Genomic DNA, 27,471 nt, shown 5'->3' on the forward strand with positions numbered 1-27,471 from the left:
ACGGATGTGTGGTGTGTGATCCTGTTCCGAGTGCAGTGTTCGTGTTCCCGCCGTTCGAGCGCGTGGCCTACTCGTGTCAAAAACAGATCTAGACCGCCCGAACTCGGCCCCAAAGTCGGTTTCGGGTCGGGTTTGGTGCACACAACATTAATACAGACTTGGCCCACGGCCGAGAATCAGCGCTCAACATTACTACCCAAAACCAGACAAGTTTTTTTTTTCATACAACATAAAAATATTTGTTTTCATTTAAAGCTGCTCTCCTCGTCCTTTTTTTTTTTTTATCAAACTGCATCCCCAAAATAAGTTTTATTTTAAAATAGCTAATTTTCTTGAAATAGGCTACAACAGTTGTTCACTACTGAATATTTAAAGGGAATGTACATCATTGGCTTTTGCTGTAATTTTCGGAAATGAACTATTTGAGGGGTTAGTATAATAGATCAAATATTGTTACACTGACATTTTTAAAGTTTTGTGTTCGAAAAGGTTGGAAAAACCAAGAAAAACAAAAAAGGTTCAATTAGTCTGGTTCCCTGACTCCACAAAAGATAAAATGGATCAATTTATAGATGATGAAAAATTGTAAGGCAAGGGAACCAGTCTTAGCTGGCCTGCATCCGTTCATGAACATGTAACCAATAGCAAACAAAATTTGGACTGAAAAAATAGTAAATTTGGAGCAGTAGTTGAAAAATAGTTAGGTTTTTCCAACGCTGGTCGGCCGACCACCGTTGGAAACGTGTACAAAAATACCATTTTCTCGAAAATGACTTCACACCAGGTGCCATAATTGTACAAGATGCTTGAGACTGTCATTTACCAACATCCTAGTAAGGTATTTTGTAAAAACTTGGTAGTTATATTTTTCGATGTTTGCAAATGTTGTATATTCCCTTTAATGAGACATGGAAAAAGAAAAGAAAAAATAACCCGTGGCCACGGTTGTTATTATGGGACATTCATAAATACCTCAGACAGTTTACCTATTCCTATTGGTCGAGAGCCCGTCACGTGGCCGGTATTAAACGGATGATAAAGACATAGCTAGCTGGTCTTAAACACTTTTCCAGTGTCACAATAAAATGTGGACTCCTAAAAATCCAGTGCCTCTTACCGTTTCATTGGTTGAACGTTCACAATCCTCACGTAGGCATCCGCAACACTACAAGCGAGTCAGAATTTTATAGTTCTAAATTCAAAACGCAACGCCCCAGGTGCGTTCTGCGTGACATCGCGCAGAACATGTTACGCGCGCGTCAATCTCCATAAAAGGGTTGTTTACATCTTACTCGCCAGCTAAACACTCTATTAATTTGCTAGAGGGATGTTTCAAAAAGCATGAAGTGAACTTGTTGAACAAAATCGGGATTTTTTGAACGAATTATTTGATATTTTTTACGGATAAGGTATTTATGAATGGGAATAAATATGTGCTCTGTCGGTATTTATCACTCTGTTTAATACCGCTTAGAGTCTGGGTGCTGATAATTACCCTCGCCTCCGGCTCGGGTAATTATCAGCACCCAGACTGTAAGCGGTATTAAACGAGTGATAAAAACCTCCGGAGCACACATTTATTCCCTTATTTAAATCAATATTAGGTTTTTGCCCTTCACACTGTTTACTCGGTGTGTTACCTCCCGAGTGAAAGTTGGAAAAATCACTCGGGTGGGACTCGAGCCCACGACCTCCTGCTTTCTAGTGCAGACGTCTTACCACTCGAGCAACGTTTCTCGAACTACTAGCCAACCAATCCCGCAAGCTCATTGCTCGAGTGGTAAGACATCTGCACTAGAAAGGAGGTCGTGGGTTCGAATCCCACCCGAGTGATTTTTCCAACTTTCACTCGGGAGGTAACACTCTCAGTATACAGTGTTATACGTCGGTGTAGGGCAAAAATTGATTTACATCATCCCGACGCATATACATCTTATAAATGGGACATTTTCTTTGTATATTTCGCATGATTTGCAGCCGGAAATATTTTATAAGGATTTCGTTGTGCATTGTAGGTGCAAAGCAACCAAAATAAAAGCGTATTTTCAGAGGCTTGAAAACGTCCAAGAAAGACATTTTCTTTGATTTTTTTTTTTAATAATACTTAAAGACAAATTGAAACTTAGTTAGGTAAAAAATGCGTCTGCGTTGATTTAATGCAGACGTATTTTTGGTGTGAATGAGGCATATCGCCGTAGAAATACTGAGCTGGCACGGCGTTGTCAGAAATTCTTTTCGTAGACTTGGGAAGTTTTACTTGACGAAATATTCCTTTTCTGTCCAGAACAAAACCTGAACATAACTCTTCCCGCCTGAAAAATGAGGCAATGAGGCAGGAGGCACCCAGATATTCAGAATGGTAATACAGGAGTATCGATCTCACGAAAAAGATGGCAAAATGTTTTGTTTTTTTTAGCCCAAGTTTTCCCCGTTTTTTCATTTGCATTTAAATTTGATGACACCGACTTTGTGGGAATAAGCCAGTTCTGTGTTGCAAACTAGTCTGGTGCACAGCAAGATTCGACGACACAAGGCTACGGGGAACGTGGTAACCAAATCTACATTCTGTGCAATTTTCGTACAATCGAAAAGAGATGGACTTTCGTTCGCACAAAAGTTTTGACACACAAGACACCTAAAAACAGTTCGCTGTCCAAAAGTTTTGTTATACTTTAGAACACGATGATCTCTTCAATTTTTCTGGTACCCCACTATGCTTTTGCACGCATACGATTGAATGTTTATCCCGAAAGAAAAAAATCGGCAAATTTTCTATATGTGCTCACATGCGCAATTGGAATAACGAACTGGCTTGTTGAACAAGACTTAATTGTGTATCAATGGGGGAAACCCATAGTTTAAAGTAAGAACCACTGTGTTAGAAATTCGTGTAATGGCTACCGGTACCTGGTACCGCAACAGGCGATTTGAAGTGATTGGGTTTTTTCCTAAGCAATACAAGTAAAATACTAGAAAACCGTTGAAGGCAAAGCGTAAGAGATGGAGAGAAGGTCTTGAAAAGCCGTTTCTAAAGGTTTGGAAATGACATTCTTTTACCGGTTCCGTCAGGTTTGAGCGAGTAGGTTGTTCCATCCCTACCTTCATCGTCAACACGATCGTCCGAAGGAGTCGTCCCGTCCTTCCTGATGCCGGGATCGTCTTTACCATTTTGATGATTCCGGTCGCCGCTTGGGGTTGTCGGCCCGGCGTGATCGGTGGGAGATTTAGGGTAGGTGATACCGGCATGGTTTCCATTCTCTTCGTCGTTCCGGACGGTTATCGGGGCTTCTGTCCGGCCGAAAGAGTTTCCATCTTGAGGGTACTGGCCACCACCACGGGTCACCGTTTCTTCGAGACCGGTACTATCAGTGCCGTCCCGTTGTTGGTCTTTCGGTGGGTAAGTGATGCCAACATTGCTACCGCCCCCTTCGTTCCGGTCGGTTATCGGGGCTTCTGTCCCGCCGAGAGAGTTTCCGTCTTGAGGGTACCGGCCACCATCACGGGTCACCGTTTCTTCGAGACCGGTACTATCTGTCCCGTCCTGCTGTTGGTCTTTCGGTGGGTAAGTGATGCCAATATTGCTACCGCCCCCTTCGTTCCGGTCGGTTATCGGGGCCTCTGTCTCGGCCAAAATCTCGGTGCCACCATTCACCCCATCCTCTCCGCGATTCGGTGGATGATGAGTGACACCGGCGTTGCTACCGTCGCCGTCATTCTGCGCGGTAACTTGAGGCATCGTCCCGTCCAAACTGTCGCCCTTGTCACCCCGGTGGACAGTTTCCTGGGTTGCTGTTTTGCCCACGCTGCTACCCTCTTTGTCATCTCGTTGCCCCTGGGTGGGGGAAGCCAGTGTCGAGTTTTGAAGCTTGGCATCCTTTGCGTCCGAAGCTTGGGTGCTGTTGTCAACTTTATCAATAGGCGATTGAGTAGAATGATCTCCGCTAGCATCTTTGTACGGATTGCCGTTCCCGCTTCCCCCAGGGATGGGGGTTGAAGTCTCACCGGTACCCTTGTCTCCCCCTGCCGTGTCTCCCCCACCGCTGGGTGCGACCGTGCCACCCCCGTCGTCGCCCCCGAACGGCGCCTGCTGGGTGACTCCCTGCCCGTCGGTTACCGTAGCCTTGCCGCTACCGTCGGGACCATCCTTGCCCGCGTCTCCAGTGCCTCCGACGGGGGAACTCGTACCGTTTCCCCGCCGACCGTCTCCGGCGTTGGCACTCCCGCGTCCCTCGCCGATTGCGTAGTCACCGTTCCTCCGAAATTCTGCTTCCCAGACACCGCACCGAGGTAGCTCACCCAAAAAATCCCGCACACCAAAAACACCCACCACCGCGGAGAGCGAAACATGGTTGCTTATCCGTTTGAAGCTTTCGATCAAGTGAATTAGCGAAGAACGTTTATAGCGTCTTTTGTACTCCCATGGTCGAGAAGAAAATCGAATCGACAGCCATCATACTTAACATCCAATGCTTATCGATTGGTTTCCCGCGATATCAAAACACCGATATATTCGAGGGTCACTTCGCTATTGTAGCAAAATGATATTTACAAAAAACCTTCCTTTTTTAGTTGAACGTTAACAAGTGAGCCGTTTTCATTAAAATAAACACTCAACTCATGGAAGTAATATCTAATGGACTTAAAGTCGATGTGTCCGGGCTTATAATTCAAGGTTAAAATTGGATTTTAGGTGGGTGCCAATCATCGACAGGTCTGCAGATTACGAAAGAGCAAAAAAACAAAACAATTTACTTGCGGATTTTGTAACTCATGCAAACGGCCCTAAGCTTTGTCGTTTGGCCTTCGTTTGGTTTATTATTGTCTTGCGACTTTTTATTCTGTTTCAGACAAAAAAGATGAGGTTTAATAGAGTGTGGAAGATAACCACGAACTATAGAGTTTAACACAAGGATGTTGTCTACTGAACAACTTACTTAAAGTTGGTATATACGTGCTTTTGGGATGGCACCTATTTTCAAATGGAATTTAAAATTTTCTAGCATTACACTAGTTCTAAGGAGACATCGTACACAAAAAATAGGCCCATGACAAGAATCAATTCGCTAATCTCTACTTTTGAATTACTGAAGAGCGGGACACTCCTAATTCGTTCTGAATAGTGTGCGCAATTTCTGAACTGGAGCGTGCCATTGAAAACCAATTTTTAACGGCCTGCAAAAAACAAACAAGCAAATGTATTTGTTACAGGACATTGTATTCCTTTACATTTCGTTCGGAAAAGAAAATCAAAATTCCGAAAAAGCACGTATACACCAACTTCAAGGCTTCATTCGTATATAAAAACCTGCAACAAAATTCAGATGATTCCTTTGATAATTTAAAATTGTATAGTTATATTCGTGTTTTGTTAGGCTGGAAATGTTGGGTGTGGCAAACTGAAAAATTTGTTTTTTTATTGAATTGCTGAGTCTTCATCAACATTGAACAAGTTTCGAGATTTCCAATGCGACACTGCATACATGTACATATAACAAGCTCGATCAGAATTATCTTGCGGTGTTTGTGCCACGTGATTTCCCCACTGAGAACGCGGCTACGCACACACGCTTACACAGGCACAGAAGTGGGGTACTTCCTTTGTTCTCGTGTACTAAAATTTTGCAATGTCGCACAAAATGCTCTTATTTTAACCAGAATTAATTTCCTGGGCTGAAATTCGGACTTAATATCCCTTTTCTAAAACTCTTCCATTTGCGACACATCAACCCACCTTGGAAATTCCTAGTTTTCGAATAAAATCCATATATCTATTTCGTGAAAAATTTGAGGGGTACAAAAACGGTACCCCGCAAGTCGGTGGGCATTCCTTGTGGGGTACCTCCCATTGTTCCGGTACCCCATAACGCAGTGTTTATACGTTCACTCTGTACAACTTTGTATAAGAGACATATTAAACAAAATAGGGTCCCCCAATGGGCCTTATGCACAAGTTGGCCATTGTTGTCGTGTTCCCTGAATGTATTTCATAAATTGTGAACTGCTGAATGGGATGGTGCCAGACTATTTATTCCCTATAGCCTCACTTTCGTTATTTATTTAAATGTGGCTTAAAACACCAGACTATGTTTAATCACAAAGTTTTAATTATTCATCAGAGCAGACTGGTATTAAATAATTTGTAACTGCATCGCTTTCATTTCTCCGCACAAGTTCCAAAAATAAAAATTTTACCTCACCCTCAATCCAATATGGCCGACTCGTGAATAAGGCCAATGCTTGTCGAAACGGGGCATTCTATTCCCAATACAATTTTTGGTGTCGAGTGTAGGTCTTGTATGAAAACATTTTGATTGACCGGGGACAAATCATATGTTTTACTTTTATGCCGGAGAAAAAATATTTACACATGTTCTGACGTCTTACCGCTTGAGAACGGCTAATCGTTTTTCCATATCGACATATCTTCAAGGAAGGTATATTGTTCAACCTTTAGACTAGGATTTGCTATGGGAAATGCTAGATAGAAGTCTGCTGGACCCGTATTTTCTTTAAATATTTTCTTGCTTTTTATCATTCCCCCATCTTTTTTATAAAATTTTTGATTTGAAAGAAATTGTACAATGATGTAATTGCCGCCCATTGTGCTTAAACTAACAACCCACATAGGGACCGACTGCATTTTTACCATCAGATTATGTTAATTGCAGAAACAGTAATATACTTTAAATTTCAACACAGCTTACACTGACTGCTTTAAAAATTGAATATAAAACTTGTTATACGTTTAGAATTAAGTCGTCGAATCCGTATTTATGTCTCTGTATTTTAGATTCTACTTTTATTTGTCAGTTTTGTTTCCGTGACTTAATTGTACAGTCGACTCTCGTTATTGCGAGCTCGGTTAGGACGAGATCCGGTTAGGACGAGCATATTTCATTGCAACTTTACAGGCTAAAGTAAGATTGCAGCCAAATAATATTTCAGCTAAACATTAAAAATCAGCATGTTAAATGGGACACAAAGGTATATTTTCAAGGATTGCATTTTAAAAAGTTACAATACAAGAGCCCTTTCAAAATCACACATTGGAGCAACAGATGGATTGACTTACCGGCTGGCATGATGTAAGCCATCAGTCGTCGGGACCGTTGCTCCAGGAATGCTTGAAGCTCCTCCATCGCCGGGCGAGCAGCTGCATTGACTTCTTGCATCAGCGTCTCTGCCTCGGTCTTCCAGCACACAGAGCAGTTCACGGGTACGGGGTTAAAGCGCGACGACCTGGTGCACTCCACCGTGACGTGAGCCGGCGTCTGCGCGTCGGTGGTGGACGACGGCCCAGACTGAGCCATCTTCTGCCACATTTCATCAACAGCTCGGAAAGCCATGCCCAAGTACTCTCTCATCTGGAGATGTCCGAACAGCTCCTCGAACAGAAACCTGGTTTCCTTGTCGATCATGGACATCTTTGGGTCCTCCATGCGGTGCCGGTCGGATGCAGAGAGCACCTCTTGGGCGAGAGTGTAGAGGTAGCTTTCGAGGTGGTCGGGGTAATCGGAGTGGAGATGTTCAAGGAGTTGTAGGGCGGGACTTTCAGAGATCTCGGCCAATTCGACTGAGTAAATCGCTTGCAAACGCTCTACCGTTTGAGGTTTGAGGAAAAACAGCGAGGCGGGTATCCCGAAATTGGCGACCAGACCGGCCGGGGGCATGACCGAGCCCCCTCCGGTTACCATTGAGGGATCCGACCTGGCAGCATCACCGTCAGTCATTATCGAATCGCTACTAGGAGTCGCCAGTTTCAAGACCTCCATCCAGGTGCTCGTTACTGAGTACATGACGTTATCGACCAGTGAAGAAGCCACGAAGACCTTGACCGGGTCGACGGACTGGTAGAGCAGCACGGTGTTGAACACATCAAGTAGAAGGGTTCTCTTCCGCATTGCCTCATGTGACTCGCGGATTGGCTGGGTACTCTGCGAGAGAATCTCGCTGAAGTTGCCTACTAGCCACTGGATGGGTTCACTGACCAATGTGTCCGCATGGGTAACCACCCTCCACTCGGGAGCGTATGTCGTAGTGGCGCACTGGGGTCCATGCTGCTGCGGTGGGTTCCCGTCCCCACCATCCACACCTGTTGTGGGGTTGGCCTCCAGATAGGCATCCACCTGTTCGGATATCTCCGCGGCTTTCATCTCCAAGGTGTCGTGGTACTGCGTTACGTAACTATCAACGGTACTAAAGACATGGGCGTACTGGTAGGACGCAATGGCAAGATCGGCACAAATGCTGCAAGTGTTTGATTGGGTCCTGAACGAGTATTTGCAGGTGTCAACCTCGAAGGGAGAGCTAGAGCCGTCCTCACCAGGATATTGACTTTGATCATCCCGAGCCATCATTTTCATCAGGCCTTCCAAATAGCCGGCCTGCAAATTCTTGATCTCCTTAAGGAAAGACCCCAAATCGGGACGGCCTTCGACATCCGCGTCGTGTCCCCCACTTGGCATTCGACCTTCCATATCGTAACCGAGAAGCATGTCAATGGCACCGACAACGAACGGGTCAAATTCAGAACTCTTGGTCGTATAAACATTATCTGCTGCATCATAGCTGGTGGTTTCATGGTACAGGATAACCGCAACAAGCGCTATCTTGTGAAAGGTCTGTGAGACACTGTCTTCGATGGGCTCTGAAGCAGTAAAGGTCGAGTGGGTGAGCTTCGCCTGCAATTCGGCAACGTGTTCAAACATCGCCAGCGTTTGGCTCAGGAAACGGTCGTAGGCCTCCACGCGGACCAACGTGTCCGACGACTGCTCGATGATCCCTCCCAGGAGTGCCTGGAGGTCCTGCCGGGATTGCTTGGCCGTTGAAACCCTCTCCGCCCAGCCGCGATCCCGGGTGAGGTTCATCGCTTGCTCCCTCAGAACCTCGGGGAGGATTCCCGCCACGTCTAGCTCCCAGTTGTTGCCCAGGAACGACGCGCTCCGGCAGGCACCAAGGTCAGAGGCGCTAAGGGCCGACAGGGAAATCGGTCGTGGAATCAGACCCGGACTCTCCGTGGTGTGATCGACATCTGACGTGCTGGCGTGAGTTGTAGGTGCTGGGTCGACTCCACCATTTGAATCTCGGATCGACTCCAGATATGCATGCACCACCTCTGACATCGTCTGTGCAGTCTGTTCTAAGACCTGATGGTATTGACTGATCATTATGTCATAGGTAGCAAAATTCTCGCCAAATTGTTGGGATGCTGAATCACTGTTCGTGCATAAGTTGCAAATGAATTGTTTCAGTTTCCTTTGCCTTTCACACGATTGGATGTCGAATGTTGAAAGGTCGCCTTGATATTGAGATTGACTGTACACCAACCAAGTGCTCGTTTGCAACACGTTTCCAGTGGCACCCTTTAGACTTTCTTTTACACCTTGAAGGTATTCAGCTATATCGGGAATCTTAAGATTATGATCTGGTGAAGGCAGAAAGATTGCTTCAAAGTGCTCAAGTATCTTCTCGATTGCGTTGAGGGTGAATGTGTCGAATTCTGAAGAAGAAGAAGAAGTAAAAGAACCGATACCAGACGTCGACGTGGGGTCATCAGTGACAAGCAGAGTGATCAGTGCGGCCTTCTGAAAGCTTCCAAAGATGTCATCGTCTGTGATTTCAATGGGTCGGCTTTGCACGCCCGCCGTAAGTGGTACAATCTGCGCCCTTAGATTTGCAGCATGCCTGTACAACGACACAGTTTGTTGGAGAAACCTGACATAAGCCTCAAGACGGAAAATCTTGACAGATGATCGTTGGATGATACCCGAGAGTAGACCCTGAAGCTCTTGTTGAGCCTCCTTTGCTTGTGCAACCGTAGCCGACCAGTCGTGTGTGAGGGTCAGATTTTCCAACTGCAGCTTCAGGTCTTCCGGGAAAATAATCTGACTGAAATCGGGCTGCCAAGTGTCTGGATCAAATCCCAGCGTTTTGCACTGCAGGTTACCGTCGGTTGAGGACTGAGAGAGAACCTCCATGGAAATCGGATTGGGGATGATCTGCATCACCGGAGATTCTGTGGTCGGGTGGCTTGTAGTAGTCGCTGACCCCATGCCGTTGTTTGCCTCCTCGGGGGCTGTAGTCGCGGGGTTTTTGTCTCCGATGGACTGGAGGTACTCTGCAAGTAGGAGGTCGGCACTGAGCATCAGGTCGTGGTAGGACTCTAGCTGTTCCATAATACCCCCTTCTGTCGCGAGAGCTTTGAAAACCTGGCTACCGCAGAAGAGACACTCTCCCGTGTCAGCGACGCACATGGTGGTGAAACCAGGCTCGCCTTTAAATGTGCCATTGAATGCCAACTTCTTGATTTCAGCGAAGGCCGAAATAGGAGATTGAATGGTATCGCTGAATTTCTGGCGAGCTGCAATCTCAGCCGACGAGTAATCGGTGCCATTGGTGCGGCCTGCAAAACCAACCCCATTCGCATCTGTAATCTGGAACGCGTCGTAAACCTGATTGGCTAGAAGGGCAAAAATCTTCGCCAGGTACAACTCAAAATTTGCCTCCCTCTGTGAGGGCTGAGCCTGCCAATTGCGGGTTTCTATTTGAAGTTGAGTGAGCAACTCCGCGCGGGGGTACATCAATAAACCATAGAACCCAAACTTCTCGAACTCCTGAGCCAGGTCGACCTGCTCAGCCTCGCCGAACATCGTGGTGTCGGCGGAGGCGCGAAAGGTCATCTTCATGCGGTTGAGTGTGGGTTTGATCTGCTGGAACAGGCGCTTGTAGACCCCGATCTTCATCAGGTCTGTCTTAGATGTCTCCACAGCGGCCCTTACTTGGTCGGTCCAGGAGACCTCCGACTTTTGGATGAGCTTCGTCCAGGCTTGCACCAGTTTCACCAACCAATCGGTCTCTGCAGTCGGGAACCCGGCTCCCTCGATAACCCGTGCCATGGTCTCTCCAACCCTTGTGGAACAATCATTGTCGCCTATCGGGAGCACGTTGGGTGTGCGAATATCCTGTGCCTGAACGGGCCAGAGAGATAGGCAACAACACCCCACTAGGACAACAAGACCAAGAGCCCATTGAGACGCCATGATCCAACCGCGCCCCTGGCGCTGGCGTCAAAGGAAATCGTACACCAAAACGAAGATTCGCCAAGGCCTATATCTCTATAAAGGTCTAAATATCGCGCCTATATTTTGTCTTACCTCTGTTTTCGGTGATTGTGTGATGTCCTCTCGCCCACTCCTCGACTCCTTTCCACCCCCTTTCCACCTCTAGCCTCCAAGCCAACACTCTCTCACCGACGATAGTCCAATAGTTTGCGTTTTCTCTCAAGAAAAAAAGTTAGGAAAAGTGGGCAAATCCAAGCGTCCAAATGTTATGTAAAGGTACAAACACACACTCCGGCGGGCGAAGACTAATATAGCGAGTCACACGTCGAGGCGCGAAACAAATCTGTGTAAGGCGCGATCGGCACTGCCTGCTTTATCGACATGTCGGCGAGAAGAAGGTCACGCCCAGTATTGCGACACGTGCTCACGATTGACCAATCGCATCAAGCTTTCTGACTACGCGGATAAAAAAAAATACGCCATCTTAACCAATCACCGTCGCGATGTGTGGTCTTGGCTAACGGCAGAAAACTTCTTGTGTGGAGGGGATGTTGCAATAAAGACGCTGAATAAGCGTGAACCAGATATACCTACCTATTTGTGGCGCACATTTTCCAACTGTATTGTGTCTGGCACTAGTTAGTCTTCCTTTGCAGCCGTTCTTTCCCACTCTCACAATTTTTTATTTTTCAATACATAATCTGAAGTGGGAATTCCAGTTGCTATAAAATACATTGGGTTTGTTGTTAAGTAAATTTAACTGGTAGTATTTAAGTGATATATATTTTTGTGTTTGAAAATGTGTTGGTGGGGGTCTGTTCTTTTTCATTTTGTCTTTAATTTTTCAACCAGCGTTTGAATTTTGGTACAAAATTATATACTTCTTGCTGTTTTTCCCCACAGCATTGCGTCTTGGTTGAGTTATAGGGCTCTTTTCATTTTGGAAATGGTTAAATGCTGTTTTTTGAGTTGTTTCTGGTTGTTGTTGTTGTTTGTTTGTTTGTATTTTTGGTCGTTTTTGTTGGTGGGCTTTTGGTTTTATTATTAATTTTTATTCTTTTTGCTTTCGGAAAAAGCGATTTATACCTAAAGGTCGGTTAATACTTCATTCGAATGCGATGCAAACCTGACGCTATGAAGCATTCGCTGCGAAATTCGCCGGAGTTGAAATGTGTTCAACATTTTCGAATTCCCAGCGCCAAAAGTTACCATGACGTCATAAATTCGCGTTCGCTTCCGCGCCGAGTATGAAACGGCCTTAACGGTGTTCTTTTCTTTTTGTGTTTTGATTTAATTAATTTTTTTTCGGACCGTTGTTTTGCTACACTGAAAAAATTGCCTGGGTTAATTTTACCAAAGAAAGGGTGAAAATGGAAATACCCAAACTTGGGTTGTTCTATAACCAATTGTTTGGGTTAGAATTTCTGCTAAATGTAACCAAAACTTGTGGTCATTAAAGACCAAATTTAATTTGGTCTTCCGTATGACTACAAGTTTTGGTTGAATTTAGCAAAAATTACAACCCAAACAATCGGTTATAGAACAACCCAAGTTTGGGTAGTTCCAGTTTTCACCCTTTCTTTGGTAAAATTAACCCAGGCAATTTTTCAGTGTAGACAGATACAACAACTGTCGCAACCATCTCCATGAAAAGAGAAACTGTGCCTGAAATTTATGCCGATCTGGACTTGTCATTTAGCCACTCTTCAGCCAGGTTCCATAATTACCGATATACCAAAAAAATGAAGCAATGAAGCTTAATGATAACAGGCACTTGATGTTAACTCTAATTCTTCATAGGCGTAGACACGGGCATGTAGTCAAGTGGTTTATTTTTTTAGAAGTAGCAGCAGCGATCAATATGTTTTATAACGGCAAGTTGTTTTTTTACGGGAAATAGCGTGGGTTGATGAAAAACTGGCACTGCACGCATTTACGTCGTGCTCTTACTTAATGACAAGGTATTTACATACATAGGCCATTTCATTTTCATGCATTTTGTTCGTTTCCAATCATAACACATCGAAATCCAAAGAAGAATGTTCAAAACCTAACCTGTTGTTGTTTCATCTCAGTGGATATTACATTTTTTTGAGAAAACAGTGAAAACTATGCACAGGTTTTTTGATGACGAAATACCATTTCGTCAATAGCTCTCTTTAATATTTCCAAACTTCAGTCAATTGACTGATAATAATAATAATAATAAAAATAATAATAATGATAATAATCGGCATTTAAGAACGCTCTTATTAGTAAACTAAATCACAGCGCTTACAGTATTATCATTACCCCTGATAATTGGGCCAATTAAACATTCCAAATACCATCTCAGCTCCCTGGGGAGTATACAGCTCGATGCAGCCTATTAGGCGCAAGCAAGCTAATTCAATCACATAACCATCTCTGCCCTCACAGGTACCCATTTACTCCTGGGTGGAGAGAAGCAATGAGTGACAAAGTGCCTTGCCCAAGGGCACACGCACCATAACCCCAGGCTGGACTCGAAGCCACAACCTGCAGAATTACCTGCAGACCACGAATTCAATCCCTTAACCACGAGGCCACGACACTCCACTGATCGTTGGAAAGCACTTATACATGTCCTGATTTCTTCTAAGTGACAGCTAGACCGACTTTTAATAATTTAGTACCAGTACTATCTTTAATCCAAATTAGCTTTTTGTTGGATAAACATTCGGAGGGTTAATTTTTGGGATAAATGCAAAATTATGCTCCTATGGGCTCCGTGCACAAGTACCCCATCAACGGCCAGAAAAGGAGAGTTTGGGGTGACCTAGACTGGGTCCCGATCCATCAACTGCGTATTTCGAATGTATCCAAAGTTATTGGAGGCGGGGATTAGTCTCGGGGACCATCTCAAGTTGAATTCGAACATATTCGCGCGCCGTCGACGCGCTCATGCGAAGACTCGGTGGCTATAGCTTTTGCACATTCAGGAAGTCGTGCGTACTTCGCGGGCTAACCAGTACAGTACAGTACGCGCACGCTGTGTGTCCCGTCCACAGAGCTCTCAAAAGAGGTAAAAACGCGCCCTCTTTTGCTGGCGCACGGAGACCTTTGCCTTTGATGATTGTACATGGTGGTGCCAAAAAACCCCAGAAGGAAACCCACTTTTTACAGAAAAGTAAACCAACTTATACCTAACTTATTTGAACTGTTATTGTTTTTTACAATGTAGTGAAGTATAGCTCTTCAACCAGACATGGTGAAAAAAATGTTTAAAAAAAATAGCAAGACTAGTGTTATTATGCAAATTTGAACGCAAGTCACCAAAACCATTGTTGTCCACGTGTAAGTTTATGTAAATCGGATGTAGAGTTATTTATTTTTCAAATCAAGCTCCGGAGCTCAGTCAAGCGGATGGAATAAAGCCGTCCGTGGACAAACAGGTTTGGCACATGAAATGTTTACTACCACATCTCAGAGACGAAATATGCATTTGCAATCATTTTTTGGTCACTTCTGCTTAAAGATCAATATTTTAATACTATTTAATTGATTTTTATTTACATATTCTCAACAAGTAGGTGAAAATTGCCGTCAAATGTGGGTTTCCTTCCTTTTGCGCCACCCTGTATATGCACTTGAAAACTTCATTACTTCACACGCCGCAGAAAACGCACACACGGACGAGTGATTTTAATTTTCAAGAGCAGCAACGGCGATCAACATTTCATAATGGCAACTTTTTTGGCAGAAACAGCGTGGGCTGATGATGAAGAAGATGCACTGCACGCAGTGCATTACTCGAGCGTGATGACAGTTAATTGAATCGCCTTGGGGCCGATGGTTTCTTGCTGTTTCGCCTCTTCAATCATCAAAAACAAAACTACCTTACTTGACTGTCAGTGAATAAAAGTTTAAAGCATCCTGTGAAATCATGGCACCTGGTGTGCTGTCATTTTCAAGGAAAGTGGAATTGTTGTATAATTGTTTTCTCCAACCATCGTTGGTGAAAAACTGTTTTGCTGTCTTCAAATAATGCCCCTGATGTACCAAATGTAGCGAGTTCACATTTGTTTGCAATCTTTTTCTCCCCAGCATCTATGAACACAAATATTGTAAAACAGATCAAGGTGACTTGCTATAAAATACTAATCCCAAAATCCATCCATTTCTGAAAATTACAGCACAAGCAAATTTATATTAAGTACCTTTAAAGGCAATAATGGGATCAGTTGCATTTTTTTCCCAAATTAATCTTACTATCACAAAGCTTACTTGGATTAAAGACTTACTGATGCTAAACACCAGTATATGTTTGATGTAAAAGGGGAGGGGGGGTTCAGTGAAAACATACCGAAGGCACGCCCTGCTAGGGGGGTACGGGAAAATCCCCGGGAAAAATTGAAATCTATCATGCTTTCTCGTGCATTCTAAGGCAATTTGAGAATACATTTAGGAACTTTAGCATTCCATTTTTTTTCATTTTTTTTTTTTTTTTTATAGTTTTGGGCTCCGTTTTACTAGTATCATATCATAAATCAGTGGCTGTGGGGGGGGGGTGTAACCCCAACACCTCTAGAACCGCTACTGCTGCCTCATAAATAAAAACATCGTTTAAAGTCATCCTGTATGATACATGGGAAATTTCGAAGTTCTGAGGTCAAAGGGACTGACAAAATGTCTCACTTTCGATACTAAAATTATTGATTGATCTTTAAGCAGTGTTTACATCTCTCCGTCCACCAAACAATGAAACCAACGCAGCGTAAGAACTTGAAGAGCTTGCATTTCGTCGGTAAAACTGAGGGTAGTTGGTAACCAAGGTGATGCGTACGTGGCGCAGCGTAGGCGGGGGGCAGGGGTTGGTTCTGGATTGAAAAACGCCTGACAAAGGCCAAATTTAAAACCAATGTATGGAGAAAGAAAAACAGAAAACCAAAGCCAGTATTGTAAAGTGAAATGATCGTAAGAGACTGTTGAAAAGGGGGATTACAACGCGGCTTTCACTCATTACGCCTATAAGCCTTTCTATGGTTGGCACTTTTTGCCAACCAAGGGTTGGCAAAATATGGATGGTCGACGTTGCAAAAATTGTTCAACGTCCACAACTTGAATGTGTATGTGTGTATCATGGGCGTCGCCAGGATTTTTTTCTAGAGGGGGGCAAACATATTTTTTTTGGCCAAAAATGCTTGCATTTCTCAACATATTCTCGATTTATCAGTTTTAGAGGGGGCAGGGACATGTTGCCCCCCCCCCCAACTCATTAAATTTACACCACTTTGTCTTCGCGCCTCTTTTTCTTTCTTTTTTCTCTTTTTTTTCTTCTTCTTCTTCTTTTTTTTGCTTTTCCGGGGGGGGGGGCAAGTGCCCCCCTTGCCCCCTCCTCGCTACGCCCATGGTGTGTAGATCCCGACACTCATACGCCACTGGTTACTCCTACTAATTTTCCCTTAAACAATCCAATTCTCTGAGTTGGATAACCACTAGGTGTGGCGTGGATGGACCAACGTTCCTACTCCCTGTGACATTTGCAACTTTACGAGTAATTAAAATGTCCAGTACAGGCAAACTCTTTCTCCGCTTTCAAAACATTTCTCGGACCAGACAAATTTGGTTTATAGTTTCATTAAATACAAATTGCCATTGCCCCCCCCCCAAAAAAAAAATTAAAACCTAGATCTTCAATGAATGACATCATTGAGATAAATGTTACTACTACTAAAACAGGAACTGTAAGAACAACCCGTCAATAATGGTAACTTATAAGCCTATATGCTTTTTCCCGGTTGCCAAATTTGCAGGGGGGGGGGGGCAACTGGGGGAAGGGGGAGGACTATTTTTCATGGGGGGGGGGGACGTGCACCCCCTCCCAGCTTCGCCGCTGCTTTAAACTACACGTTTCGCCGTTATACATGTAGTGTCAAGCACGCATCTAGGAATCCTTGCTTCACGCTAGACAACAAATAATAAAAGGCATCATCAGCCTCACCATTGTCCACATTTAAAGCCTTTGAATCGCCTGCGTCATGGCTGGCTCCGTATCTTAGCAATAACTACTTCATCCAGGGTCTGTTTTCTTCTGTTTGCCAATAACCATGGCAACGGAACCACCGGGATCGATGCCAATTTGAAACTGTCCTTCACTGGGGCGCTCGATCGCGGCCGCGATCAGGCGGCAAACGTTCGGGGACATTGTTGCGCCATGAAAACGACAAGAAGCGTAGTTTGGAGAACCTGGTTAAGATTTAAGTGGTGTATGATTTTTTTTTTTTGGCCAGGGGTAAAGACGGTTTACAACTATTTTAATCTTGGTGTGAGACTCAGACTTATATAAAACATAGTAGTAAAAGTTATGAGAAAGATCACAACAATACCGGCCCAGTTACAGTAGATTGAATTGGGTTTATATGTTTAATTTTAATGTGTGACATGCGCGCAAATCCTCCATAAGCGAGAGGCACATATCTTAGCTAGAGGGGTGTTAAAAAAAACATAAAGTAAACTTGTTGAACAAAATTGTTGGAAATTTATACTACTTCTTGACTTGTTTTGACTGACTGACTGAAAAGTTCTTATTGAATGGGCATAAATAAATATGTGCTCGGCCGGTATTAAACACTATTTTAAAGACCGGTTTGGAGTCTGCACGCTGATAAAGACCCTCGCCTTCGGCTCGGGTGATTATCGGCGTCCAGACTCCAAACCGGTCCGAAACATACTGTTTAAAACCGGCCAAACACACATGTATTCCCTTCGTAAACGTTATAAGTGTGCCAAAGAGACATTAAACTAAAATATCGGCCTATTTTTAAGTAGTTAACGATTAATGAATTATTCAATTGTTTTTTTAATGATCCTTTTCCCGACAGTAGATTGAACGGTGAAGAATTCGATCAATAATCACGTACGTTTCACTCCCCCGGAGCGTGCGATATTTATCAGTCAATAGTATAGGTGAGGCGGGGACTAAATAGAATGTTGCTATATAATTAAAGGTATAGTCCATCATTTGTAATTTGTGCATTTTGTTCGTTTGAAGCAACAAAAGTGCTCTAATTCTAAAGAAGGGTGCTGAACAGCTAACCTGATGAATTTTCAGCTCAGCTTCAGCTGTATATTTCAAGAAAAACAACATTCTAGGATCTCAATTTCAAATCAAAAGTTGCTGAATCGTGTTTTGAATTGGGCCTGAATTCAGCGCCCGGGTTTCGTTCTCACTGAGCCGATTGCAGCTAGGCGATGTCGCGCACCGATCCTAAAAAATATAGCAACCGCGCATGTGTGTGCGTCGTGCCAACGCTCGAGCGCGTTTCGCCTATTAAAAAAAAACGAACTACTAAGGCCAAAAAAAAAGTCTCCGGTTTCTGGTATGGAGCTTGTCCAAAAAGTGGTGCGGCGACGCGGCTTTTTTTTTTTTACCTGACTTTTTTGCTTCAAATGTCGACTGATGACTGCAAATGGTGCCCGACTAAACTTAGTGCAAATATATGGGAGTTCAGAGAGGCTACATTAAGCTTATTCTGGATCATAACCCCATCTAAAAAAAAAACACGTTAAAATTGTGCAGCAGCAGAATTCCAGTCAAACCAGTGAGTTTGGCGGTTTTGAGACATCATCTTTCATTGAAAAAAAAAACCTTTTTCATTTTGCCGAGGCGCATGGCTACGGCGACGCGCGCGCATACCAGAAACCGGAGACTTTTTTGGGGGGGCCTAACGAAAATTTCCAACGGTGCTTCTTAAGACGCACCATTGGAAAGGCCTTCTTTCGTTGATTTCTTCAAAATGACAGCTTGCCAGAAAGAATAATTTCACAGGGAGTTTAGTCCCCTTACTATCTTTCAACCAAGTATGTTTTTCAACAATAAATACGCCAGTTATTTTTTCGATAGCTGCAAATGATGGACTCTGGCTTTAAACTATAGGCTGGCCTCTCGTTATATAATTTTAAGAAGGTATCGGTTTTCTACCAATCAAAGATGTAGCATTACTGTTCCCGAGTGTAAACAATTTAATAAACGCAGATTCCAATTAATCCCGGTGTCGATAAGAAGATAAAAGTAATCAGTGACATTTTTAAGACAAACCTAGGAACAGGCATGGGTGTCACATTGAATTCGCGATATCTAGAGAACGACTCATCATATAGGATGAGAATTTTACAGCTTTAAAAACTCCTTCATTACTATCATAGTAAAACCACAATCATGTTAAAAGCCTTAAAGATTCCTCCCCAAAGAAAAAAGAAGATCAGGATACAAGCTTGTCTTTGAATTTTTATTTGGCTCATAGACCCCTCTCGCAAGAAAAAGAAGAAGAGAAATTACAGCCTGCAGATGGAGCTAACAATTTCAAAATTCTACCCTTATTCAAACAACAAAATGTCAACCAAAATAATGGTCTATTTTTGGCCTTGCTGCTGTATTGTTTCTACTGCAAGCATCTCTCGTGGTCTTTGCAGTCACTATATTTTATCGACCGCGTTGGAGGAACAATAGCGCGCTCGCTTTTGAGGCAAGGCCAAGTGCGTCTCCGGCAATCATCCGTTGTCACGGCAACAGGTGTCAACAATCAACACGGTAGCGGCAGCTCATCAAGCTGAGGAGACTTTAAAATTCAAGGATTTTGCGTCAGCGATTTTTTTTGTTTTTAATTTAGAAGCGAGCCCTTGAAAACAGTTGCTGATGTATCAAAAATCGCTTGAGTCACGTATGGGTATCATAACTATACATGCAGTATTGTCTTCGCGCTCGCAAAACTCTTTTCTGTCTTTTAGGGCACAAATTGCTCTTCCCTAATTCACTCTGAATATAATTTGGCATGTTGGAAAAATCTAGAAGTAAGCAAAAATGTGCTGATGATTCAAAAACTACTTGGGTCAGGCGATTCTGTTAACGCAATTTAATATTTTTATTAGCGAAAATAAATTGCTATAACTCGTTTCCAGTGATACTTGGCACTTTCGATTTCGATCGAAGCCTTCAATTTCTTTCGAAAAAAAAACAAACAAAACCTTTAAAACTACATTTGTTATACAAATGTAGTTTTAAAGGTTCCTTAGCTTTTTGCAATAATGACAATTCAAAATAATGAAACCCACATGCAGGGTGATTTTCAACACACAGTGAAATCTCAATAAGTCAAACCTCAAGGGAACAGGTTCAAAATTTGACCTAAGCCGAGTTCTGAGATAAGCAGGGTTGTATATCATTGTTTTACTACTAAAAGAGAATGGATTCTTTGTTTGACTTAACAGCTGTTTTGAGTTATCAGAGGTTGACTTACGAGATTTCATTGTAAATACTCTCTAAATTCCAAAGAGTGAAATTAGGGACTAGACGTTTTAGAGTGAAAATCACTCTCATTTTCGATTGAAATAGTCTGAAAAAAGAACCACTTCAGTCGAAGCTCGAGTGAAAACTAGATCTTTACGATTGAAGAAATTTCACTCTAAAACGTCTAGTCCCTAGTTTCCGACTGTGGGAGTGAATCTTCACTTGAATGGAGTGAATTTTCACTCTTTGGAATTTAGAGAGTACAAATCGTCATTATTTTTTTTATCAAAATATCAATGTTTGCGTATTTCTTTGTATTTCACATTTAACGTTTTGTCAAAGTAAGCATTGCTTGTTTCTTCAATTGCCTTGACCAAAGAAAACAACTTGGAGCAGAACAAAATTTGCTATGTTGCTCACTGTACCGCGATGAAATGGGTTGGTTGCTACAGTTCTTAGATATCCGACATTTGCGTAGTCAAAACACAGTTGGGTTTTGTTCCAATCCGGTTTTTAACCCGAGAAAGGTTTTACTTAATCATTTTAGTAAGTGAATTTCCGTGCATAAATACAATGAGCTGAAGCGGTTTAAATTAGGTGAGTACATCTCTGACAGAACCACAAACAAAAAGATTTTATAATCCGTCTCGAAGAATTAGCCCAGATACTTTGAAACTGTTTTATAATACTTTTCGCCTTACAGATACTTTGAGAAATCCAATTCACTGCATCGTGTTTTTTTTTTTATTCTTTTCAGAATTATTCTTCTGGTCGATTGCCTCCACGACAGAACTGTATTGGAAACTGAATTCGTTGCCATAGAAACGGATCACAATTAAAGACGAGTCCTTGTGGTGGACTTAATTGCACTCGCAGCGTCCTTAAGCATGAGCGAGTAACGACGCATGCGCGTCATGACTCGCTCTTCAGCAACAAAGTAACTCTAGCTCTGTGGGGGAAAAAGTTGGCCAAGACACCATAATTGTTAGCCTAGGAATGTTGCCAATTACGGCCATGGTCTAGTATCCAATCCAACGTGTGTCATAATGTGCTATTCAAACAGGGGTACCAGGGGAAAAAGTGGATACACAGAGGGCGCCCCAAGTGAAGAAACAAGACACTATTAAAAATCACCAGTAATAAAATGGATGCCTACGTTTTTGTTATAGTTACCAACAGCTGAAATGCTAATTTGATTTGGTTGTTGTCTTCAAGTTATTTGTTTTCAGCCAAACGCATACTGCTTGACAAATTGCTGTGAAAGGTTTCAACATTGTGGCAATGGCCAAAGGTGGTGCCAGAATGTTAAACATCAAATTTTAACGGATCATAAAAGGACAAGTGAAAAGGGATTTTAATGGCATCGTTTGCTTTTCATGCATTTTGTTCGTTTCCAATGATTACACAACCCAAACAAAAATGTTCAAAACCTATAAGCTGTTGAAGTTTCAGCTCAATGAATATTATTATTTTTCGAGAAAACGAAAAACACAAAACATGCACAACCTTTTGATAACGAAACAAGATCGTTGGATATCACCTATAGGCCCTATTTCTTGATTCCTTCTATTGAAGAGGTTGTGGAATGCTCGAAGACATTTCCGTCATTTTTCGGGTATATGTATCCTAAGGTGTGATGAAATAGAAACGACTATTGTGTCTGTCACGAAATGAGTACAAAAGGTACTTTTTGAGAGCTGTTTTTCAGGTCCTGTTTCGACCCGCACGTGCAATTTGTGTAAAAATCGTCGTTGGGGGCAGCAAACAAAACATAGTAAATCGTGACGTAATAAACAGGACTCCCGATGCAGCGTAGTATAAACTTGTTTATACAACGCTGCATCGGGAGTCCTGTTTATCAGCTCTCAAAAGTACCTTTTGTACTCATTTCATGACAGACACAAAAGTCGTTTTTATTTCATCACACCTTAGGCTACATATACCCCAAAAATGACGGAAATGCCTTCGAGCATTCCACAACCTCTTTAATGACAGCAAGTCAGACTGAATAATTTCACGGGGTGTTTAGTACCAGTAAGAAAATTAGTCCAAGTAAGCTTTTTTGGATAATAAATCGGTGGGTTAATGTTGGGATAAATGCAAATGATCCCATGTGCCTGTTAACAATAAATGTCACGTTCAATATTTATGGAAGTTTCAGGTCCCAATTAGTGAATGTCTTTCTTTGCTCAATCTAACATTGAATCAATATGACTAAAGAAAACTTACATTGGAGAGTAATATATGCCGAACTACTGTGTGTCCCCAAAAAGTGTTCGTCTGACTATTTTTGATATAACTACAAAACCATGAAGTCCATTTTTTTTTCTTATTTTGCAGACACCCCTTATCCTTGGCCTTAACCCCGCCCCTATGAGTTTCATTTAATTTCAGTCACGCATCACTGCACAATTGTCCTTTGAACACGACAACATTTTTGGACCCTGCGACCAAGTTCCTTCCCTTAAAGGGAAGATACAACATTTGCAAACATCAAAAAACGAAATGATAGAATTATCACGAAACACCTTACTGGATTGTTAGGGAATGACAGTCTAAAGCATCCTGTAAAATCGTCTCTCCTGGTGTGCTGACATTTTTAAGAAAAATTGTATTTTTCCAACGCTGGTCGGCCGACGAGTGTTGGAGAAAACTGGCTTTTATCAAAAACCGCTCCGAAGTTTTCATAAAAGTTGTTCCGCATTCTCTTTGCAATTGATTTTCACACCTGTGAAAGGGTACAAGCCTGCCAGACTGATTCTCTGACCTTTAAAACAATTCCCAAAAGTCTATACATTTCTCTGTTTCATCATAAGTGGGGTCAGGGAACCAGTCTACAAAACCATGATTGGTTTTCTTGGTTTTTGCAGCATCTTCAAGCCCAAAACGTGAAACAAATCAGTTTAACAATATTTGCTATAACATACTATTCCTCCAAATCCATTTATTTCTGAAAATTGCATCAAAAGCAAATGTTGTACATTCCTTTTATTCAAGTTTAGTGCTGTGTGTGTGAAATCCTTCAGGTTGTGAAAAGGGCCCGGTTGGGATTGAAGTAATATGCCTGGCTATCAGTCATCATGGTAAGACCTCAGTTTAATGCTCAAAGGCAAAACTATTCCAGTCCTTAACCACTTCGGCCTTTTTTTTTCAACCTGATATTCGTCAATGCAGTGTGTTTTAATAAGGGAATAATTGTGTGTTCGGGAGGTATTAATCACTCTGTTTCAGACCGCTTGGAGTCTGGGTGTTGATAAGTACCCGAGCCATGTCTTCATCATCCGTTTAAGATCGGCCACGTGACGGGCTCTCGACCAATAGGAATGGGTAAACTGTCTTAGGTATTTATGAATTATAGTTTGGAGGTCGTACGCGCTGGGGGCTTTTTAGCTCTTCAGATGAAACGATCGATTGAGGTGTGTGGTATCACGCGTAATCAAGAGGGCGCCGTTGCGTTCAATAGCACGAATTGTCTTCAGGGAGATGACAGATAATGCTGATGTGTATACGGGCGAAAACATCGCCAAGGTCCAAGGAAGGAAGGAAGTCAGCACGTGACGATCGCAAAATATCGATCGGCTCTCCCTGTTGCCGTCAAGAGAGGGCGTCAGGACAGCATTATGGTTGGAGCGAGCGGAAGACTTGCCACTAGTCTTCGAACACTTGGTATGTAAATCACCGCAAAAAAACCCCCCAAAATCCCGTTCTCGTGCAAACATGATTACTGTTTAGTTGGTAGTAAATGCTCCCAAATGAAAGAGTATCATAATATTTTATTAATTTCAAATGATCTTGAGGGGAAAAAAATGTACAAACGTTCAGCCAGTAGGTCAAGAAAAGCGAGGCAAGCGATACATATGATAAACTACCAAACACCAGTACGGTACGTTGCGAAGACACCAACGTTCCGCATGAGTGGACTAAAAGAGAGTTTGCACTGAAACACCTTGAGAAAACAGGAAACCCAAATTGCAGGACCATTTTTGTAATGAAGTTCTGGATGTAGCACTTCCAAAATCTAGGATATGAAAGCCCAATTAATAAGCCTTATTTAATAACAAAAATCATTCAAAACACTTATCTACTTTTTAAGCTACTGTATTTTAAACACCGTTTTAAAGTTCTTTCCACGGATCACAAAAAGTTCAGTGTTCTTTTAGCAAGACGAAAACAATTCACGTACATGCCTATGTGAATTGTTTTTGTTTTCGTTGCTGAAAGAATACTTCCCTTTTTTGTGATACGTGGACAAAACTTTAAAACGGTGTTTGTGTTTAAAATACCGTAACTTGAAAAGTACATGGGCGATTTGAATGATTCTTGTGCTAAAAGAAAGATTATTAAATCGGCTTTCATATCCTAGATCATGAAAGTGCTAAATGTAGAACTCAATACAAAATTGGTCCTGCCATTTTGGCTTCCTGATTTTGTCTACGTACCCTGTATAACAAATTCTCACTCACCTTGTCTTCGCATCCGAGCTATCCAGTCCCGGTATCGTCCCTCGATGCTCTCGGAAACATCCTGCAGCTCGAGCCTCAGGAGCGAGAACGGCTCCATCAGCTTCGAGGAGAGCGAGTCGATGACTCGGTCAGCGTCGGCCGATGTCTCCGATGGCGGGCACACTCGGCAGGCCACGGACGAGGACCGGTCTTCTCCGACCATCGAACAGTTGACTTGGTACAAGGCGGGTCGGTCCGGGCTGTCTTCTTCGATCCATCTCTGGACTTGGCCCTGGAGGGTCCGCAGCAGGCTGACGAACTGCAGTCCGCCGGTAGGGTCGAAGTCGATCGGGTTGTTGTCCCCGGAGTCTGTTGTTGTTTCGTGGGTCGTGAGATCATCTCTACTAAAGCTCCCGAAAATACCCGTCCAGCCGTCCAAGAGTCCCCCGGTAACACCATCGTTCCCAAACATTCCTGGACCAGCTTGAAAACAAATATAGGAAATGTAAAAAAGTGTTAGAAAATGTAGCAGCCACAAATATGTCTTGCAAACCCTAACCCCCACGGGGTATTCTCTCGGCACCCTGCCAAATGCAACAGAATGCAGTGCCAGCCTTGGTACCAAGTACCTACCCTGCCAAATGCAATGGAATGCAGGGGTGCAATGCATCAGATCAGAACGCTGCTAAATACAACAACTTGCAACAACTTTTTACCACTGAAGCATTCTGTTGCATTTAGCAGGGTTAGGTAAGGATTATACTGGATATTAAAACGTGAAAGAAGGTTGCATGCGGAGACAACATGTTATGTGACTGGAGGACTTTGTTTTTGAAAAGAACCAGAGGTTTCTGTCATCAGCATGTTCTGACCGTCAGATTAAGGCCTTATTCTGACGACCGTCAGAGTACACTAGCCCGGACTTTTAAATATGGGAGTCAGGTTGGCTTAGCGGTACTTTCCAGGTTGGCATAGTGGTACTTTCCTCGCCTTCGATCGTTGTGACCCGGGTTCGAATCCCACCTGGGCCAATATGTGGATTGGGTTTTCAGTCCCTTCCTGATTCCGTGGGTTTTCCTCAGAATATTCCTCTAGGCTTTTCCTCCCACCTCTAAAACTGTCATTTCTTTTCATTGTCTTCTCTCTGCAGGTTTCTTCAGGCTTTCGAGATACAGTGCTTAGGGTACTTTTGAGGAATCTTGGTTTTATTACCAGAAATAAAATATCCCGGATCATACTTAAGCATTATACTTTTCAGGGTCAAGATGAAACCTTGGGTCACAAAAACCACACTTCTCTGAATCAATTACCAGGCCATTTCGACCCGGAAACCTTTAATAGCAAAAGGGTCATGTTTTTGTCACCCTGAAAAATATCGGGTTAAATATGATCAGGAATCCTGGTCAAATTTAAGTATAGTTGGGACTGTCCAAACGATGACTAGGGCCATTGCTATAGTTAGGGCGTAACAAGGCCATTTTCATGGACTTGAGTTGCTAACCACAGAAGTCAAACATGCAGGGCGCAGAAATTATATAACAAAGATGGGTTATTAGCCAAAATATCATTCCATGTTTGTTGCTTGTGATTGGTTTTCGGCTAACACCAGCTTGGAGCATGAATTTTCTCAGCAATGGTTCAGCCTGGTCGGATCAGACTCCTGGTCAGACTTACCGACAACAGGCTTCATCACGCCCGAGATGTGGGCTGCCAGCAAGCTATCGAGAAAGGACTCGAAGGGAGCCGCGTGGGGCACGCTGCTGCTCTCGGTAGTAGGTGCTCCCTCTCCAACCCGGGTCGTCTCCTCCTTGAAAAACAGCACGCCGTAGTAGGCCAGCTTTCTCAGGAGGTCCGCTCGCTCGGAGATGTCGAAATCCATCAGCGGGGGGACGCTAAAGCTGGGGTAACCATAGGTGACTTCCTCTGAAGCCGGAGGCGGGGTGATCGATGATCGCTTCTGTCTCCCTCCGGGACCAGGCAGTACGGGCATCACGGTGGTCTGTTGATCAGAGTTACGCAAGGCGTCCTGCATCAGGCCGCGGCTGTATTCCAGGGTCACGTTGCGGACGATGCCGCCCCAGGTCTTGGAGGCCGACGCTGCCTGGTGGGCCAGCTCCCCGTAGGCGTCGATCAAGGCCAGCTTCGGCAGGGACTCTTCGATGAGGGTCTGAACGTCGGAGGCCTGCAGCATCCTCTCCTTCTGGCTTTCTCTACCGAGTAACCACGACTCGGAGAACCGGTCGAAGGTGGTCTGGATCGCTGAGGGGAGGTCCGGAAGGTCCAGCTGCGGGTCACCGTCTTGTGCGAGACGCATCTGGATGCAACCCCTGCGTAACACTTGAGGGCGTTGCGGTGATGGCTTCCCATCTAGCGCTGGGAACAGGCACACGCAGGTGGCGACTGCCAGTGTCCCGATCAGGAATATCTGGCGGCCCATGTTGGAAGGCAAACACTGTGAAAGAAATGAGAAGAATAGCGCTGGCATTAGCCGGTTCCCCGTCTCTCCATTGTACTTAGAACAGTGAATCATCCCAATTATATATGCCAATTATATGCAGGACTTGCATAGGTCTGATTCCCGCCCCTGAATTCAAAGCGATACTGTATGCGAAGAACCAGCCTATTGCCAAATGGCAACAGGCTATACTTATGTGCATTTCTGTGGTGATGAACTTCGATTTTCGCTGAGCTTCGATTTTCCCTGGTAACTATCAATAATAAG

The 27,471-nt window shown here is 43.4% G+C and overlaps 1 protein-coding gene across 1 annotated transcript in view; it reads right to left on the reverse strand.

The window, feature by feature from the left end:
• LOC119726071 overlaps positions 1 to 27,471 on the reverse strand; it is a 57,342-nt gene that overhangs the window by 27,977 nt on the left and 1,894 nt on the right. The window contains exons 2-7 of the mRNA XM_038197688.1: positions 26,424 to 27,201; positions 24,771 to 25,232; positions 11,154 to 11,276; positions 7,073 to 11,002; positions 5,007 to 5,013; positions 3,100 to 4,367 (exon numbers count right to left, since the gene is read on the reverse strand). Coding sequence (XP_038053616.1) covers positions 3,100 to 4,367; positions 5,007 to 5,013; positions 7,073 to 11,002; positions 11,154 to 11,276; positions 24,771 to 25,232; positions 26,424 to 27,186 — 6,553 coding nt within the window. The 5' untranslated portion in view covers positions 27,187 to 27,201. The remainder of the gene's footprint in view (positions 1 to 3,099; positions 4,368 to 5,006; positions 5,014 to 7,072; positions 11,003 to 11,153; positions 11,277 to 24,770; positions 25,233 to 26,423; positions 27,202 to 27,471) is intronic.

This window comes from Patiria miniata, unplaced genomic scaffold, assembly GCF_015706575.1.
Source record: "Patiria miniata isolate m_02_andy unplaced genomic scaffold, ASM1570657v1 HiC_scaffold_19, whole genome shotgun sequence".
Lineage (NCBI taxonomy): Eukaryota > Metazoa > Echinodermata > Asteroidea > Valvatida > Asterinidae > Patiria > Patiria miniata.